The sequence below is a fragment of the Castor canadensis genome, chromosome 12 (genome assembly GCF_047511655.1).
Source record: "Castor canadensis chromosome 12, mCasCan1.hap1v2, whole genome shotgun sequence".
NCBI lineage: Eukaryota > Metazoa > Chordata > Mammalia > Rodentia > Castoridae > Castor > Castor canadensis.
The window spans coordinates 112,806,214-112,823,229 of NC_133397.1; the positions used below are offsets into that span (position 1 = coordinate 112,806,214).

Genomic DNA, 17,016 nt, shown 5'->3' on the forward strand with positions numbered 1-17,016 from the left:
TGCATTGAAAGAAACCCACAATAAGATAAATGCTACATTCTAGTAGTATAAACAAATGATTATAGGAACAAGGTTACAAAAGCCCACAGCAGTTTGACAGGCAATGACTGCTTACAATGAAAACATTTTAATTGGGGGTATCTATACTTTTCAGGGCTATTCCTTGCCTACACTTTTAAAATCAAATAGAAAAACAGGACATTTGCTCTTTGTTTAGTGCATACAAAACCCCAGTAGCCTGATGTAGTGGTGCCAGCATTTAGGAAGCTGAGGCAGAAAGATGGCAAGTTTGAGAGGATCCTGGGCTACATATTGAGTTCCAGGCCAGCCTGGGCTACCCAGAGAGTTCCAGACCAGCTTGGGCTATGTAGTGAGATCCTGTTCCAAAACAACAACAAAAAAATAATTTAAAAAATGCCCCAGAAACACCCCAAAATTCTCCCCCCCCAAACAAAACAGAAAAACAAAAAACTAAAACAAAAACCTAGAAGATTGGCAGAAATAAATCTTAATGTTTAGATACTCCATTTCTCCAAAACTCTCAAGAACTCACTTTGTTTACACAACTGACCTCTTGCAAAATTGTACCAAAAAAAAAAGAAATCAACTGTTCAAATTTCAAGATGTACTACAGCAGTCTTTAGTTTTCTAAAATAAAACAGGTCAACCTAAAGTCAAGTCGAGAACTTTACAGAGCATCCTAAATGGTCCTCTTCCTTCCCCAATGATATCTAATTCCTAAAGCTCAATTTCAAAACTTGTTTCCAAGAAAGGAGAAAAACCAACACTATGAAATTCAAGATACTGTTTTCTGCTCTAGTTCAGAAAACTAGAGACATTACAATCTAACTCTGATACACCTGACTGGACCTCAATATTCTGGCTATTTCTCTACTTCCAGTGTCTCCTGCCATCTCTTCTTACTTTTCCCTCCATAGAGACAAAGGACATCTCTGTCTCTGGCAAAGAGGGCCAATACTACACCTGCCTAGATTCCAAGTGAAGCAGGACCTTACTCCACTCAAAGGGCATCCCCATATTAGTGCCAACTGTGTATTAGAGCCATTTGTGTCACAACTGAACTGACTGACATCATAACTATACGTTATGTTATAACTATATATGCATATAACTATAGTTATGTTTTAGGATCAAGGAAATGGTGATCCTTTGAAAGAAGAATAAACACAACATTAAAAAAGCCAAGCAAGGCCTAGGGGAGTGGCTCTAGTGAGTAGAGCACCTACCTAGCAAGCATGAGGCCCTGAGTTCAAACCCCAGTACTGTAAACAAACAAACAAACAAACAAAAGCCAAGGAAAGTAGTATATGGCTTGGATCACAAAGTAAGCAAGCTAAGACCTAAGAGCAAAGCATTAAAAAGCTTTCTAGGGTTCTTATCACTCTGTTATACATGTTAGCTATGTACATAAAATATAATCTCCTGAGTGTAACATGTTTGAATTGATTTTTGTATTCTTTCCTAGGGTCCTGGCTATTGTAGGTGCTCAATACAGATTTGTTGAATGAAGATTAAGATCTTCCCCCTTTCTCTTACTGTGTATGCAGAATTCCTGTTTGGGGAGAGTAAGAAGAAATATCTTGTTCCCACATTAACATTGAAAAAGATGCTATGACAAAATGTGAGGCAAAGTGAAGGGAAAGCTGGATTCAGAGGAATCCTAGGTCTTATCAGGTGATTCCTTAACAACTGGCACCAATGGAACCACTTACAAAAAGCACTAGAAGTGTTGTCATTTTTACCCCAGAATCAAGATCGAGGAGGGTGGGGCATGTTTTCTCTTTCCTAATTTTTCTGTCATCAGAAAAAGGTGGCTAAAGTGCGTTTACTTTATAGAAATAGACAAAGAGCTATTCTATAAATAAAGGTGTTTTCAGAACACTCTAGGCTTGCCTAGAGTTTGAGAAGACTACTGAAATTAACTCCTTTGGGTTGTGGTATCTTCACAAACGGCCAGGGGAAAATCCTCTGGATTTGTGACATGAATGTAAGCATCCAAGTATTATCAATTTAATTCATTTTTAAGAATGTTAAGAGATAAGGGCTGGCAGTTTGGTTTAAGTGGTAGCGTGCCTGCCTAGCAAGTGCAGGGCTCTCTGAGTTCAACCCCTAGTACCACCAAAAGATCCCCAAAATAAAAAGCTTGAAAAACATTTTAAATTCTTAGCACCTCTACCATATTACAATAGGCATATTACAATAGGCAAGTTTTGGTTCAATAGTTTGCATTAATGCAGACTTTGAACATTAATATGTAAATTAATAGGGTTTATAGGAAAAGACATCATTTTAAGATTAGGTACTTTCTTCAAAGAATGTGGGAATGCCTCTTTGTAAATCAATTTAATGTTGACAATCGTAAATGTCAACACAATTATACAGTGTCCACCAAGTATTTAAGGAAAATCACTATGTCTGAATTATTTCAGTGTAAGATCACTTTTTAAATGTCATATTCAAGGACTGGGGTATAGCTCAGTAGACAGCCTACCTAGCATGTATGAGGAACTGGCTTTGATCCTCAGTACAGCAAAAAGAAGTCTTTTAGTTCAAGAATGACAGGCAATTTGCTACATAAATTTTTCAGTCCTATCAAATGATCCTGAAACTGCAACTGTCATAGCACACATCCATCTGCTTTAAGGGAATTCTAAAAGGTGTCTCATGATTTAATGCATATTCAATCAACTATTACACTTAAAAGAATCAAATGTCAGTGAAAGGAACCATGAGTGGATTATGTGGGTTTCTTCCAAAAGGAGAACATTCTCTCTTTCTCTCGGCATCACTGAGGTTTGAACTCAGGACTTCAAGCTTGCTAGGCAGGTGCTCTACCACTTGAGCCATGCCTCCAGTCTCCTCCCACCCTTCTTTTTTTAAGAATGAGATGATAGAAGAGAGTTCCAAGACATTTCAAAAGGAAATATTCAACACACAGAAAAACATTCTTTGTTTCTTGTGATGTATAAAGCACACTACACCTAAAATTAATTTTCCTTAGAAAAACAAAAATGAGTCCCTCTCCCTGGAAAACAGCCTGTAGTAGAAACCTATCTCTTTGGGGAACAAAAATAGCAAGGAATGGGTAATCCAAATACAGTAGATATAAATCACTTACCTTTGAAAAATGGCTGATCTTCTGGAATCAACCTTATGAAGACATTTTCACTGTTTTTGCTTTTACCATAAATTTGCTTTCTAAATATCAGTAGAAGTCTTTTAATTTCATGAAGATTTGGAAAGCAATGTCTACTTTATGGCCTCTATGTCAAAAGGTAAGAAAACTTCACATGTGAGCCCTAAATATCTGCTCTCCGTTCTGTTCTGGCATACAAACAAATGGAAGCACTATATGTAGTAACTGTTCCTGAACTAACATAATGTAATTCAAAACAGTATATTCAGAGCCAGGTGTGATGGCTCACACCTGTAACCCCAGCTATGTGGGAGGCAAAGATCAAGAAGATTGAGATTTAGCAAAAAGTTCAAAGTTCAAAGACCCCATCTTGATCAATAAAAGCTGGGTATGGTGGTACACGCCTGTCACCCCACCTACACGGGAAGTGTACATAGGAGAATCAAAGTCCAAAAATGTGAGGCCCTAGCCTCACAAAAGTGCCTAGGGATGTGGCCCAAAGTGGTAGAGCGTCTGCACAGCAAGTGAGAAGTCCTGAGTTCAAAACCCTGTACTGCCAACCCTCTCCTACTTCCTCTCCAGTATATTAGTAATGGATGTAAGCAAAGTAAAACCAGAAATGCTCCAAATCCAACTTGAGAGTCATAAAGTTTTGAATTTTGGAACATTTCAGATATCAGACTTTCAGATTAGGGATGCACCACTGGTAAGTCTACATCAATACCGCAAAATGATCCAGAATCTGAAACACTTCTGGTCTTGAGCATTTATTCAATTTAATTAAACAATTAACTTATTTATTTGGTGGGGCTAGAGTGTGAACTCAGGAGTCTTTACTTATAAAGCAGATGCTCTCCCGTTTGAGCCACACCTCTGGTTATTTTGGAGATGGGGTCTCTAGAACTACTTGCCTGGGCTGATCCCCCCTATCTCAGCCTCCTAAGTAGCTAGGATTACAGGTGTGAGCCACTGGTACCTGGCTCAGTCGGAAGCATTTTAGATGAGTGATATTGAACCTGCGGCCTGAGGTCAATTATGGGAATCTGTGCTGGGAGAGGCTTAAAGGAACACTCAATATTTCACTAGGTCTCCAAATGTTACCAGGGAAGTCAAGTCCTTCCCTTTTAGTTTAATGATGGCATCATTAAATAGCATCATAAATAAGAACTGGGGGTTGGGAAATGTTTTCTTGCTGTAATTTCCTCACTAATTCTGAACTTGGTTGGTCTGGGAACTTCATTTCAGTAAATCTGAGTTTCACAGGTAACTTGAAAAAATATATTGTGAGATGGAGGTACAGGTTAAGTGGAGAGCACCTGCCTAGCAAGTTTTAGGACTTGAGTTCAAACCCTAGAACTGCCAAAAAAAAAGTTCTAGGTCAGTCTGGGCTAGGGCTAACAAGGTGAGTCTGCTTTGAACGAAACAATACAAAGCAAAAAAAAAAAAAAAAAAAAAGAAAAGGAAAAAAACCCAACAAGAATAAAAAATCTTGAATCAGAAAAAACACTCCCAAATAAAATAGAAATAAGTGATTATATTATCTCAATTACATGTAAAGATAGGAAAAAAGTAGTTGACCTTAAGAAAATTTTATCAACTGTGCACATGTACAGGTTATACGTACAAATCCTGCTGAGAAAGATATGCTTTTGCATACCTGAAGCAATTTGCTGCCAGGTACCCCCTAAAAGATAGGGATATGCATATAACACATGTACAGAGAATTTCTTCTGTGTTCCATGCATTCCCATACTTAAGGATAATTAGGTATATAAATCAGGTGCTGCCTTGTTTTCCAAAGATCAAACCAGAAACCATTTTTCTTTTGTTTTATTTTTTGTGTTTAGTTTTGGGCAGTACTGGATCGATTGAATTCAGGGACTAGTACTTGTTAGGGAAGTGTTCTAGCACTTTGAGCCATTCCCCCAGACCCAGAATTCTCATTTTTTGCTATTCCTATAATGAAACTCTATAGGCAATCTATATAAGTTCAAGACATTCAAATTGATTTTTTTGGGGGGGAATTTTGGTATAAAACAGAAAGCCTATGAAAACAATAATTAATGATGTAGGGGTAGAATTTAGGCTTTCTGATATGGAAAAGGAATCCATTCTTACCTTCCTAGAAGGTTAAATTGTAAAAAACAAAAACAATAACAACAACAACAAAAAACCACACACATAAAAACCCAACTAATCTATTAAAGAGCAAAGCTAAAATCCATATCTCTCTGCACATTAGTCTCAAAAGCCAGTATGGTCTCTAAGTGACAGTCTAAGATATATGAATGATATTACCTACATGAATGGTTTCAGAATTTTTCTGGCTTACTGAAATGTTTCTATTCCCTCATCTCTTCCCTCTTCACAGCCCATCCTCTCAACAAAAGGTAAAGGATTAACGACTGGCAACAAACACTTAGGGCAGAGTATCACTGCACTCCCCGAAGTGAGATTCACCATGTGGCTTCAGAAAGCAAATTATGTAAGGGAAAAGTCTTGCCCAGTAAATTTCCCTTATACTTTCAAACTAATCTGAGCTTTAAGAATTATCTTCATTTAGGCTTAGTAAATGTTAAGTAAAATCACAGCAAATAAATGAAACTATTTCCAAAGGCTGGTGGTGGTGAACAGTATTTAACTAATGACCAGGGAGTCTAAACTACTTAGACCCTAATCTCAAAGAATACATTCAAATTATAAACTGGGCATGGTGGCACACACCTATAATCCCAGCACTTGGAGGCTAAAGCAAGAGAATTGTGTTTTTGAGGATAGTCTGGGCTACATAACAAGACCCTCCCTGTCTCAAAAAAAAAAAAAATTAAGAGCAGCATCAGCTTTCCTGAGTGCTTATTATTTTGATAGACACAATTCTAAGTGTTTTACACATATTAACTGACTTAATCCACAAAATAACCTTATGAGATGGGTCCTTTACTTTACGAGCAGTAAACTCAGCCAGACTGAGTTACATTAACAGGTTAAGTTCAAACAGTAGGCAGTGGAGCCTGGATCAAATGAAGGTGGCTTGGTTCTAGAGCTTGTGCTCTTGATCCCAATGATGCATTCCTCTCTCAAGTTTGTGGGAAAGAATCTGTTTGTATATTTCAGGTCAGGTCGAAAATCACGTTCCTGGCTTAGTAATCAATCCTGTGGCACTGACTTCATTCAAGAAGCATTTATGCTGCTTTTTTTTTTGTGTGTGTGCCAGAGTTAATTTCACAACCCCAAATTTGTTACTCGGCTTTAAGCATATGACAGCTAAACTGGAAGACTGAAATCTCAGGAAGAGAATAAAAACTCTAATTCAACCTTGTTACTGGTTAACTTGTTACATTACCTGCTGTTTCATTTGTAAAAACAGGATGATGATAATGACTCAGATTCTCAATGGCCTTCAAGAACAGAGCCCTGGAATGGACCTAACCTATATATAATTCCAAACAGTAAAATTCACCATGCTCTAAAGAGAACTTTGTGTCCTGTTTGCTGTGACTTTCTGTTTTCAGGAAAAAAAAAATTTACATATTACCCTTAAACTGGATTATCCTATATTAGAAAACACAAGCAAAAGACAACATGCATTACATGGGATACACAATGTGAACAAAGTTACCATAGATTGCCAAAAAGGTGGTCCTCCAATCACTGCCAGCAAATGCATGATTATTATGAAGATTTGCACTTCAGTCACATCAATTCTGATTAGGTACAAAAAGCCAAAAAAGCAGAATTACTCAAAACAATTTCAAGTTAATTACTTGCAAGCAAAGCAGCATTCCTCTATCATGCACAATAGAAAAAACATCTCAAATATTGAGCAAAGGGGAAAAGGAGGTATCAAAAGTTTATATGAACAAAATCATAAAACCCAGAGCCTTTCAAATTTAATTTGATAAATTTCAGAGCAATAAAAACCCCTCCTTTTCAAAGGAAATTTCTGATTTATTGAAACTAGGCTGTAACTACAGCTTAACCTTTCCCACCAAAAAGAACTAAAAAGCAAAAGCAAACAAACAAAAAACCCCAACTCTCCCCCCAAACCAAAAAAAAAAAAAAAAAAAAAAAAACACCCCAAAATAACAGCAAAAAAGGTGTGTGGAAAATTTTGAATATCAAGCAGAGAATTACATTGCATTGTTATGTAATATGAAATCCTGAAGTAAGTACTTTGTAGTATCAAATGAAATGGTGAACTTTAACTAAAGTAAAACAAATCATTAAGACCTTGTAAAATTTACTGCCCTTTAGATATGTCATTTAATACCTGCCATATTTATTATTTATGTAACAAGATATTTCATCAAATTCTTATTCTTAACTACCTTCACATTTCTGGAAAGAATATACTGAAAGCAGCAAGGGATTAGCTTTGGAATTACTGAAAATGATTTTATAGACAAGAGGCAAACATGATGCAAAAGACAAGGTAGCAGGAATTAGTAGCCTGAAAGTCGGAAGAAAAAAAAATATATATATAGGCAAAGAGACTGAGTGAAGCATACGCTGGCATATCCCTTCTGTAAACTACCACTTCATGTAATCTTGACATTCTCCTTAGCAGATTACTGGATACGAATGATTTTCAATGTTTAAAATTTATCCTACATGGAATTTGTTTATCCAAGGCTTTCAGTATAATTACTTGTAATAGTAAAAAGTTTAAAATCTTGCAATGAGGGAGTCATCATATAAATTATGGTATATCTATATAATGGAATATTCTGCAGCTTTAAAGAGTGGGGAAGTACAGCTTCCTAAATAATGATATGGAAAAGCAATATATTTGTAGCTATACATTATCTATCTATCTATCTAAGTGTATGTAATTGCAGAATGTGTATGTGTTAAAAAAAGAAGAAACATAACATTGATCTTTAATTTTTTATTAATAATGGCATAACACAGTTCTAGAAGGATACATTACAAGCTAAGAAAAGCAGCTACCTACTTGGGGAGGATACTGTGGGAACTGGGCATCTGAGACATGAGGACAAGGAGACTTTTCACTGTTTCACATTTATATAGCACTGGTTTTTCAACAAAGTGAATAATTATCTATTAACAACAACCGGTATAAGAAAAATAGGTATCAACCACAGCAAGGGGGGGGTCAGAACAGAACCCCCATTTCTAAAATTGATACTTAAAGCAGACAATCGATAATGTGAGCTTAAGATGTGTAGCTCATGCTTATGATACATAACTGGGTTGAAACCAGTGTCTTCCAACTAAAAACAACAACAAAAAAAGATCTTTATTTGCTCAAGAATGTTTTTTAAATAGATGTTTATTTAGCTGCAAATAGTGATGTAGTTATCTTGATATACACATTTCTTGGAAAAAAAAATGGTCTGAATTAGGCTAAAAAGAATCTGTAGAGCTGACCTGTGAGTGATGTTGCCAATAAGGGGAATTACACTCAGTAGCAGACTCAGGAGACTAAGCAGGTAGGTGTCAAAGATGTTCGACTCTGTCTTGGGTGGAGGAGGGCAGACATCTTACATTTTGCTGGACATATGAAGTAGCCTTTTAGAAGGGGGAAGGGCCAGAAGTATAGAATTACAAAATAAAAATGGAGGGAACCTCATGCAATTAATCGTACTGTGGATGCACATAAAGGAGAAGAGGAAACATGAAAGATATTTATAAAGTCTCAAATCGGGATTCTTAAGGAAAGTTTTAAAGAATAGCCTGTTTGAAATTATGAAGACAGAATTTTCTAACATATTCAGATACTGTCATTGTATTTAGAGCATTGTATTTAGTGCTTTAATATTAGGAGAGAGGGCTAGGGAAAACTTACTTACCAGTAGGTAGGGAGAGATATTTCTCCTGTTTGTTTATCTGATTTAGAGTAATCCTCTAAACTCCAGGATGATGCTCTTCTGCTCTGAATCATGAGAACTGCCTATCAGTATTCCTGAAGTGTGGCTCTAATCTTTACTAAGAATAAAAAGGGTATAGTGTGAAGCTATCCCCAAAGATGGGAAATAAAAGAAGTAAAGAGAGACAGGTGGCAGAAATGATTAATAATAAATAAAAGAGTTGTTGATTTTGTTTAGAAGATAGCTAGTCACATAACAGTCCCTTCTGACATCTTCCCATTAAAAACTCTCTCAGTCTGGGCTCAAATTACTATAACACTTATGGGGAGGCTCATTTCAGTATTTTTGGTCACACAGAAAATTATAGTTGTTTAGAAGGAAGGATATTATGGGAAGGAGTGTGGCATCTCTGTAATCACTTCCTTTTCATTATTCTACTACTTTAAAAATGGAAAACAATGGGTGATAATATTCCCAAGTGTTGGGATTATTCTTTAAAAACAAAAGGAAACTGACCACCACTAGCACACCAAAAAAAAAAAAAAAAAAAAAAAAAAAAAAGCCCTACAGGCATGTGATGGTATACTAGCACCCAGAAAACCAATTGGTTTTAAAAAAATGTGGAAAAACAAATGTCTTATCTGTAGCATTAGATTAGATTTCTAAAGCCTAAAGTTTCAAAGGGAGAAAACAATTTTCAGTAGCCACGAGGGCATCTAAACATCTCAAGTAATACTGCTTTAAAATAATTTCCTTGGGGTGGGAGTGTGGCTCAAGTGGTAGAGTTGCCTAGCAAGTGCAAGGCCCTTGAGTTCAAACTCCAGTACCACCAACAAAAGAAAAAAAGACCTCCTAGTTTTACTTTTTAAAAAACAAGTTATCAAAGGACAAGTATCCCAGTGGCTCCACACCAAAATGAAAACTCTAGTCAGAACACATTTAAATTACTACAAGCCAGAAACAAACATTGTTCTGATCCCTGTCACAAAAGAAAGATGGGGGGAAAAAAGCAAACAAGTTTTGGAGCCTAAGCTGTAAGTGGCAGTCCAAGGTCAAAATAATCTTCAACATCCATATTAAATGCCTTTGGATCAATCATTCCTGACAGCACCAGTCTAAGGGTCTACTGATTAAGATGCAGGGAACAAGGTGGGTCTAGAGGTGCACACCTGTAATCTCAACATGATACAAAGGGTGAGGAAGAGGAGCACAGTTCAAGGTCAGCCTGGACTATACTGCAAGACCCTGTCTCATTGTGGAAAAATGTAAGAGAACACAATAGCCTTAAATGAATATGAGTAATTTTAGCTTCAAAAAAAGGAAATATGGAATCACTTTAGTTGAAGTGAGGATCTCAGCGGCCTTCATTTCCACAGACAGGAAGCTTAGAAAATTCACTGACTAGAGAAATCCTAATCAGAAGTACAATATAGTCCTTGAAAGTCATAAGGGTGGTGTAACATTTCCAAACTATCAAAGTTAGCTAACATCCCTGCAAAGTGCTGTGGATGAACCCAGGGCCTCACACATGTGAGATAAGTACTCCCTACCACTGAGCTACATCCCCTAGCCCTGACTATTTTGCAAGTTTCATTTTTATTTCTCAGCATTTAGAGAGATATTTAACAAATGAACAAGTGCATTTGATTTGACTTATAATTCTATATTTAATGAGGCATATGAAGAGGTTTAAATGACACTCTGCGAGAATTGATAAGCATGTTAATATTTTCTGAGAATTTTAGTGTCTTTCCCCTCTAAAGTGAGAAGATAAGCTATTATTCTTCTACATGTGACATTTGTTCTAAAGATACACTTGCATTTAATTTGTAAGCATAAGCATTTCTGTTAAACCATAAATAGTAAATATAATTGTGTTGTAATTTGGGTGGCTATTAGTTTGGTTAAGATAGAATATGTAGTAGGAATAAATTCATAATGTCAAAGAAACCATGGTTTGTATCATTTTACTTGTGAGCTTACTTAAAAAGAAACATTTCACTTAAAAGTCATCAATTTGAAGATATCAGGAATTATATTCAAGGACTAATTAGATTGCTATTAACTATAGATTTGTTTTTTAATAAATAGATCTGAATTTCTATGGAACTTATGCATAACCACAGCATGGCAATCATTATAATATTTCAACCAGAAATTCTGTGGGTGGGGTGGTGGTAAAGGACTGAAGTGAATATTAGCCTAGAATCTCAACATATTATATTCTAATATTTGCTTTCTTTTTTTTTCTTGCAGTACTGAGGTTTGAACTCGGGGCTCACACTTGATAGGCTGGCGCCACTCCACCAACCCCAATAATTTAATTTCTATTCTTGATAAGGGGCAAACAGAGTATGACAAATTTTGGTTAATTCTGAATAACATTAATGGTACAGGTGAAGATAACTTTGAATATCTCTCATGCAAATGTTATGTACAGGGAAAACAGACAAATCTAAGTGTCTGGGTTTTTGTTTTTTTTTTTCTTTTTCTTTTTTAAGTGTCTGTTTTTGAAATAAACTGAATTTTGAAAAATGGTGTTATCTATCACATGAATGACTACAAGGATCCTCAGGTTTTCTGAGAAGATTAAAAAGATAAAGTCTATTGAATAACTTTAAGTAGAGAAAAAAAATACAGTAAAAAACTAGAGCAGAAAATGTCCTCTAATGAAGAGGAACTAGAATATAGGCCTCAAATTTAAGGAAAAGCCTATCCTTACACTTTTGGAAACAGATGAACTGAATGAGAGTCCTTTTCACTTAGTAATGATCCTGGAGTTAAAGGAACCAGTGACTTATTCTTCCTTTCTATCAAATCAGTTTCAGAAGAAATTTTCAAACTACTAGGCGTTACTAACACAGGTCTTAAAATTCATGTAATGAATTTTTAATGAATGATAATGAAGATTCACCACATGACAATCACAGTAGTCATTAGCACATTACATTTTTAACCCTCTTCATCTTTACAACTACCCTAGGAGGTAGGTAATACCATCACCAATTTCTTTTTTTTTTTTTTTTTTTTTTGGTGGGACTGGGGTTTGAACTCAGGGTTTTGAGCTCATAAAGCAGGAACTCTACAGCTTGAGCCACACCTCCAGTCCACTATCACCATTTTATACTTGAGGAAACTTAATCAGAAAGGTTAAGTGGCTCCTCCAAAGTTACAGAGAGAACAAGAGGCAGAACCGTGACAGATACTGGGAACGCTGTTCCAGTGCACTGCTAAAACTGTTAATTCTTAGATGTGGGCATTTGTCTTAAGTTCTTACTTTCTATTGCGAAGACAGCTATACATTTCAGGATGATGGTTCTGGATTCTAACGCAATTTTACCAAAAATGCTAGAACACAACAGGTAATAGTTGATAGAAAGAGGTTAAATTCTAATAAATTAAATTCAATAGAAACAAATTATTGAGATTCAATCTTTCTAATGCTTTTTTCTAGAACTTCATAAAAAAGAAATATGTATATGATTACCTAATTCCAATAATCAACATCATTATCACTGAACCAATGATCAGATAGGTGAAAGCAACAAATATCAGAAGCAAAAGATAATTTCTGCAAGTTAGCATCTGGCAAAAGTGAAGACAGTATATTGAACATATTTTAAAAACATTTTTATGATGTTAAAATGCTTAGTTTCCAGAAACATTTTAATGGAAGGGACTCTGTTAATACAAAGTACAATTTTTTTTTTTTTTTTTTTTTTTTTTTTGCAGTGCCAGGGTCTGGTGCATGCTAGGCAAGTGCTCTACCATGGAGCTATATCCCCAGGCAAAATATAGGGTACTTCATTATTACAAACCAAAAAGGTAAATAACACAGTCAACATTCCGGCTGCTAATTTCATTAAGAGAACTGGTGAAGATGTGTGGTCAGCATAATCAACAATAAAGAATAAAACGGGCTATCAAAAATTGTAATTAAAGTGAGCATAACGCTACAGACATTTGGAGAAAGTACCAGAGGCAGAGGATGAAGAGAGGTAAAGTGAATCCCACAATTATGAAATACATTATAAATTCAATTGAAAATGCCTTTTACTCCTAAACAAGTTCTTAGTACTTTTCAGTATTCTCCACATTCCAAGGTTATTTCGAAAAAAGATAGAGAATACGCTTCAGTATAAGCATGTCTCCAAAGTCACCACTACTGTCACCGAGTAACTAGATTCACAATGCTGCAATATACCTTTCAGAAAGCAACAAGGGATTATCTATGTCAATTATATCACTAAAGCAATATTAAAATGTTAAAAAATTTTTTAGGGAGGTAGAGGAACTGACAATGTAGCAAAATACAGCCTTGTATTGTTAGAAGAATCTGTAAGGTTTTCCCAACAGTCCCTGATCTGCAAAGTAGAATGAATCTAAGCTTTATTTTTCCTTCTAAATAAACGTTCATATAATAGTTTGAAAGATTCTGGAATACCTTACTGGGAAAACAAGTATTTTTGAATTTCTAAGAAAAGTGCTAAGGTCAAATTTCTAATTCTAGTATGACAGGAGAAGGATATGATTCTTAGCACTTCATTAGCAAAATATACATTTACACACCCCCCTCAAAAAAAAAAAAGCTGAAAAAGGAAGATATTCAAGGGATGACTATAGAACACATAAGGCTAGGACATTCAGTTTTAAAAGCACAGCAAAGGGAAGAAGACATTAAATGAAACACACAGAATAACAGCATAAAATTCTAGCATAGAATTCCTCACAGCACCAAGAACACTGTTAATCCACCCAGAATTAGAGTGCTTAAAGGATATACAAAGGAGTTAAGAAAAGGATCTTTTCCATATTAATATAAAGAGTATCTTCAACTTACTTAAAAAAAAATCCAACTCTGCTTGCTTTACTGTTTTCAAAATAGAAAAATTAAAAAAAAAATCAAATGGTGGAAAGGTATTTGTTTAAAAAATACTAGATGGAGTACAAATAATATTAGGTAAATGAAAGAAAGAACTGGCATTAACATCAAATTATCAGAAATACCACTTTTCAAGAAATTTTAATAGGGTGGATTTTTATTGCCGTATAACATACTAAAATTATTTTCTAATAACCTGCTTATCTATAAAATAGCAGAAAGTTTTGATTTTTCATTTTTTAAATTACTCTGTGCATGACAAAGGTGCTGTCTTTATTGAGTTCACACCATTGTTCATTAGACAGCATGAATATTCTAGCAGTTACCGTAAAGTTCCAGAACCAAGGCCCCAGGGTTCCTGTGAGAAGCTGGCATAATATAATTATGATCTGGGACTCTGTAACATCGAATCTATGTGTAAGGAAACAGACATTTCAAAATAACTTTACTCAGAGCTTTTGCTATAGAGTCCTGCTAAAACAGGTAGCAAAAACAGATTTAAAGATAGCATTCTCTTTATGAAGACACCTAAATTAAATGACACAATTTATGTACTACTGAACTATCCTTATGCATAAACAAATATTTCTTATTCAAGTCAAATTAGTAGAAAAGTTTAACAAATTAAAACCATAACACACCAAAAAACTTGCACAAGTGGGCAGTTGGAAACAGCAGTACTAAAAATCAACTCTCAGTCACCTAAGAGTGGCCAACACTCCTTGCCACAGGTCTGTGACACCAGTCCCTCAGTGTTGGAACCTATCCAGACTTCCCTGTGGATGGGAGTTATGTCTAGTCCCCAACTAGTTTCCAAGTTTCATTTTTATTTCTCAGTGTTCACAGAGATACCTAATAAATCCACAAATGCATTTTGTTGGAATTCTAATTCAGTACTTAACAAGGGATAGGAGGGACTTAAATGTCATTCTGTGAAAGCTGATAAGCATTGTCTTTTCACAGATTTTCCCCCTTGCCTATTTTGGGCATCAGACCCAGGGCCTCTGTTTTGGTTGTTGTTAGTATAACTGGGGTTTGGACTCAGGGATTCATACTTGCTAGGCAGATGCTCTACCACTTAAGCCACTCTACCAGTTAACCCAGGGCCTTACACATACTAAAGCAGCATTCTACCACAGGTCTATATCCTAGTCCCTTTCCCAGAATTTTAAATCCATCTTTCCCCTCTAAAAATCAGAAGATAATTTATTTTTCATTTCGGAAGCCCTTAGTAATCCTGTACTCCTTCACTGTGTCAAACCTCATCACACTCCTGCTATCTCAAAAATGAGTAAATGCATGTGGAAAGGCTAAATAGGAAAGAATCTAATTAAGAGTGACTTCTCTTTGGATACAGGTAGAACAAAATCAGATTGGTTATCTCCTTATCTGTGTCTGATTATCTCTATTCCAGAATCTTTTCCTTTCTCCTCCTTCTCTCCCTAATTTCACATCAGCATTATAACTTTCTACTACATTGGATTAGTTTATTAGATTAGATTGGATTGGTTAAAAATGAAGTAAAACATTCACTTCAACCACTCAAGAAGTTTTGGAACACAAATAGTGACAGATAAAGAGTAGCAGTATACAATTAAAAAAAAAATACATCAGTCATAATTAAGAACTGAGGAAAATGTTCACAATTTTACTTGACAAGGAAACCCAAACTGCAATACATGTTTTACATGAACACAAATGGTGATTTAGAATATTATCTGTAACAATTTATAAAGTTAGGTGGACAGAGCTGCAATGAATGAATCACTGCATGGGGGTAGGGGGAGAGAAAGAGGGGAGAATGAGAGAACACAGGGAAACTAGAAACCAAAAGGAAATTTTCTAGTATTTAATAATTCATGTGATGTCTTAAAACACAGAGATGCAGATTCTACATAGGTATTTGACAGAACACTTCCTAATTCTTAAACAGAAAGTGGATTATATACTAATACACACCAGTCTCTTATTACAAGGAAGTCTTCAAATATTATTCTTTGGAAACTAGTTGATTAAGAAGATGAACTAGGTTTGTCGACTATCAGTGGACTCCATGGCCTATTTACTTTCTTAACTATAGAAAAAATGGAAATTTGCTTAAATAAAAATAAATGTTTGGTGGCCTATTTTTTTTTGTTGTGGGACTGGGGTTCAAACTCAGGGCTTTGAGTTTACAAATCAGGTGCTCTACCACTTAAGCCACACCTCCAGTCCATTTTGCTCTGGTTACTTTGGAGATGGGGTCTTGTGAACTATCTGCCTGGGTTGGCCTTGAACTGCCATCCTCCCAATCTCAGCCTCCCAACTGGCTAGGATTACAGGTGTGAGCCACCAGCACCCAGTTGTTGTGGTCTGATTTTTAGTTAATGTAAATATGAAACCTTAGAAGCAAGAACTGTAATAAACGTATTGTGAAGATCACTACTTTGCCTATTATAAACAAGCACAAGAGAAATAATATGTGCAAAATAAATAGACTTAGACCTTATAGGTAGCAAGAATCTTAGAGATCATCTATTACAAAACTTCTATTTTTACAAATTAGGAAATGAGGCTCATTGAAAGTTACATAGCTTGTTCAAGGTGACATAGATAACTTGGCGATGACATTTGAGTCAAGATATACTGGTCTGAGCTCAATTTCTCTTGAAAAATATTTAAGAGTTTCCCCTAAATAACTTTATATTTTCTTTTTTGAATATTTTGAGACAGGGTCTTGCTATGTAGCACTGGTTGGCCTCAAACTCAGGATCCTCTTGCCTCAGCCTCTGAAGTGCTAGGATTACAGGTGTGTATCACCATGCCCAGCCTAAAATAGTATCTTAAACAACATTCTGCCTTAATAGTGTGGAAGATTTGTTTAAGGTCCCTGCTTTGCTTAAGTATAGTTTCATTAAAGACTGCTTAGAATTTCTAAGCACTGATTTTATAAAAATGATTCTATACATACAGCTGTTATGAATTTTAAAATACTTATATAGAGAGCGTTTAAAACTTAAGAGTAGAAATGTGAACTCTTCCATGTGGTTCAGTCTATAATCATTGTAAAATATGTTTCATAAATATTTACAAGTGAGCTGTGACTCACAATACTTACCTTTTCCATCAACCCAATCCTTGCATGAAGTTCTGTAACTTCATTTCCC

At 35.5% G+C, this 17,016-nt stretch overlaps 1 protein-coding gene across 3 annotated transcripts in view; it reads right to left on the reverse strand.

Annotated features, from left to right (window-relative positions):
- Positions 1–17,016, reverse strand: part of Cept1 (choline/ethanolamine phosphotransferase 1) — a 39,568-nt gene that overhangs the window by 4,000 nt on the left and 18,552 nt on the right. For 2 of the 3 annotated variants that reach the window (XM_020184375.2, XM_074050777.1), the window contains exon 5: positions 6,777–6,861. In XM_020184375.2, the coding sequence (XP_020039964.1) occupies positions 6,777–6,861 (85 nt within the window). Of the gene's footprint in view, positions 1–6,776; positions 6,862–14,196; positions 14,282–17,016 lie in introns of all 3 variants that reach the window. The other variant, XM_020184376.2, reaches the window with a different exon arrangement.